General features: G+C 45.1%; 1 protein-coding gene across 1 annotated transcript in view; it reads left to right on the forward strand.

Annotated features, from left to right (window-relative positions):
• Window positions 1–2,271, forward strand: part of Lmln (leishmanolysin like peptidase) — a 54,265-nt gene that overhangs the window by 22,649 nt on the left and 29,345 nt on the right. Inside the window, exon 9 of the mRNA XM_005344864.3 lies at window positions 1,475–1,592. Within this exon, the coding sequence (XP_005344921.2) occupies window positions 1,475–1,592 (118 nt within the window). The remainder of the gene's footprint in view (window positions 1–1,474; window positions 1,593–2,271) is intronic.

Here is a 2,271-nt window from a genome sequence, read left to right on the forward strand (position 1 = left end):
CGGATCTCTGTGAGTTCGAGACCAGCCTGGTCTACAGAGCTAGTTCCAGGACAGGCTCCAAAGCCACAGAGAAACCCTGTCTCGAAAAAACAAAAAAACACCCAAATCTTGAAATTGGAAGTAGATATGTTATGCAATAAATGTAAAAGGAACTGGTCCCCCCCACTCCCCACCCCCAAGAAAGGGCCTAACATGCCTGACTAGCCTCTAATGCAGCTAAGGATGACCTTGAATTCGCATTACAGGGTGTGCCACCAAGCTCAGCTCAAGCACTGAACCAGCCAAGCCGCATCTGCAGCCTAGCATTTTAGTTCTGATGATATATTTTTGGGTTCTTCAGCAGCCCCTTTATCATTGTTGGATGGTCTTGTCTCTTAACAGGAACTTTGTTTCACATCTCCTTCATCTGAGACTGTAGCCACTGCAGCCCTCTTCAGAGAATTAGTTACAAAGCGCATCTTTTAAATGACTTGTCATCTCTTTGTGTCCTTGGATCTAGACAGCATTTTTCTGGAGGAGTAGAGAATAATGCCCTTTTAAAACCCAGATGCCCCAACCATCCTGGGTTATTGCTTACACAGTGGCCTGGCGTGGGACCACGGAGCTGCCTGTTCTTCATGAAACTCATCCATCTTTCATGAATAAGTGCTTCTCAGATTGATGCAGCTCATTGCTGATTTCCAAGGCTCTGAAAAAGTTGATTTGGCCAAGTTCTTGTTGATTTCACACCAGAGTTTCCAGAGACGTGTACTCTGCCATTTTCCTGAGAACTTTCTAGAATTTAATTTTGTAGATGACATGAAATAATATTTTTCCTTGATGGATAACCAGCTTCAGGGCACAATAATTAAATCATTTTTCACTAATATGACAACATTTTTTTGTTCAGTTTCCTTATATGTTTGGGTCTGTCTCTGCTTTGGTTTCTTTACTTACTTCCTCTTCCTCCTTTTTGTCTTTTTCTTTAAATGCAATAAACTTGTCAGAAGTAGCCACTGAGCTGGGGTCTAATCAGCTACCGAGTGCTTGCCTCGCGTCTACAACGTCCTGGGCTGGATCTCCACAGTCAGCGGGAAAATAATGCAGTCATCGTCCCAGCCCAGCATTGCTATGTGAACTTTAGAACAGGTTCTCTCATCTCCCTAAGCCTCTGTTTTTACCTACAAGAGGCGGTTAGAAAATCCTTATGAGCCTGGGTGTGGTGGAACACGCCTGTATCTGAAGTGTTTGGGAGGCAGAGATGGGTGGATCTCTGTGAGTTCATGGCTAGCCTGGTCTACGTAATGCGCACAAGGCCAGCTAGGGCTACAGAGTGAGAGCCTGTCTCAAGAAAGAAAATAAAGTGTTTATAAGTACATTACATGGATGTGGTACATAGTAAGCTCTCCAGTATTTCATTTCGTATGTTACAAGTACTTTCACATTTACAATTGTAGTAACCTGGCAGAACGACCGTTTTCTTGTGTAATTACAGCCTGGGATTGTACCAGTGGAGTGATAAAGTAGTTCGGAAAGTGGAGCGGCAGTGGAATGTGCGAAATAATAAGATAGTCCGCCACACTGTGTATCTCCTGGTGACACCTCGTGTTGTTGTGAGTACCTTCTTCGTGTCTCATTTTTCATCATGGTCCCTGCTTTACTGGTCATTTAAGAATGAGTGCCAAAATTTCAGTCTGTAACAGAAAATGTAGGAAGACAATTTAATAAAGCAGCAAGCCAGGACAGAGGGGAGGAAGTGGAAATTTGGCAGTGCATCCCCATTCAACCTGCTGCTCTAAGAAAGGAGGTGAGAGGTGCTTGTGCCTAAGGAGAAGCAGTATTATTCGCATTTTTATGGGACTCAGTCTGCAGGTTCCTGCCACACAAACATGAGAACCTAAGTTCAGATCCTCAGCACCCCCATGGTAAAAAAAAGGGGGGTGTTGTAATTAGGAGCGGTGGGGCTGCATCCCCAGTACCCCAGCCGCCTGGCTAGCTTATGCCCCGAAATAACAACACACAAATTGTATTCATTTAAACACTGCTTGGCCCATTTCTATCTAGCCTCTTCTCAGCTAACTCTCGCACCTGGACTACTAGCCCATTTCCAATTATCTTTGTAGCCCACGAGGTGGCTTACCGGGGAAGATTCTAGCCTGCATCCATCCTGGGTCTGAGCTTCATGCGTCTGCCCAGGAGAGAGGAGCCTGGCATCTCTGAGCTCACTTCCTCTTCCTCCCAGCGTTCTGTTCTGTTTACTCCTCCCACCTATGTTTTAACCTATGAGGGCCA

This window comes from Microtus ochrogaster, chromosome 2, assembly GCF_000317375.1.
Source record: "Microtus ochrogaster isolate Prairie Vole_2 chromosome 2, MicOch1.0, whole genome shotgun sequence".
Classification (NCBI taxonomy): domain Eukaryota; kingdom Metazoa; phylum Chordata; class Mammalia; order Rodentia; family Cricetidae; genus Microtus; species Microtus ochrogaster.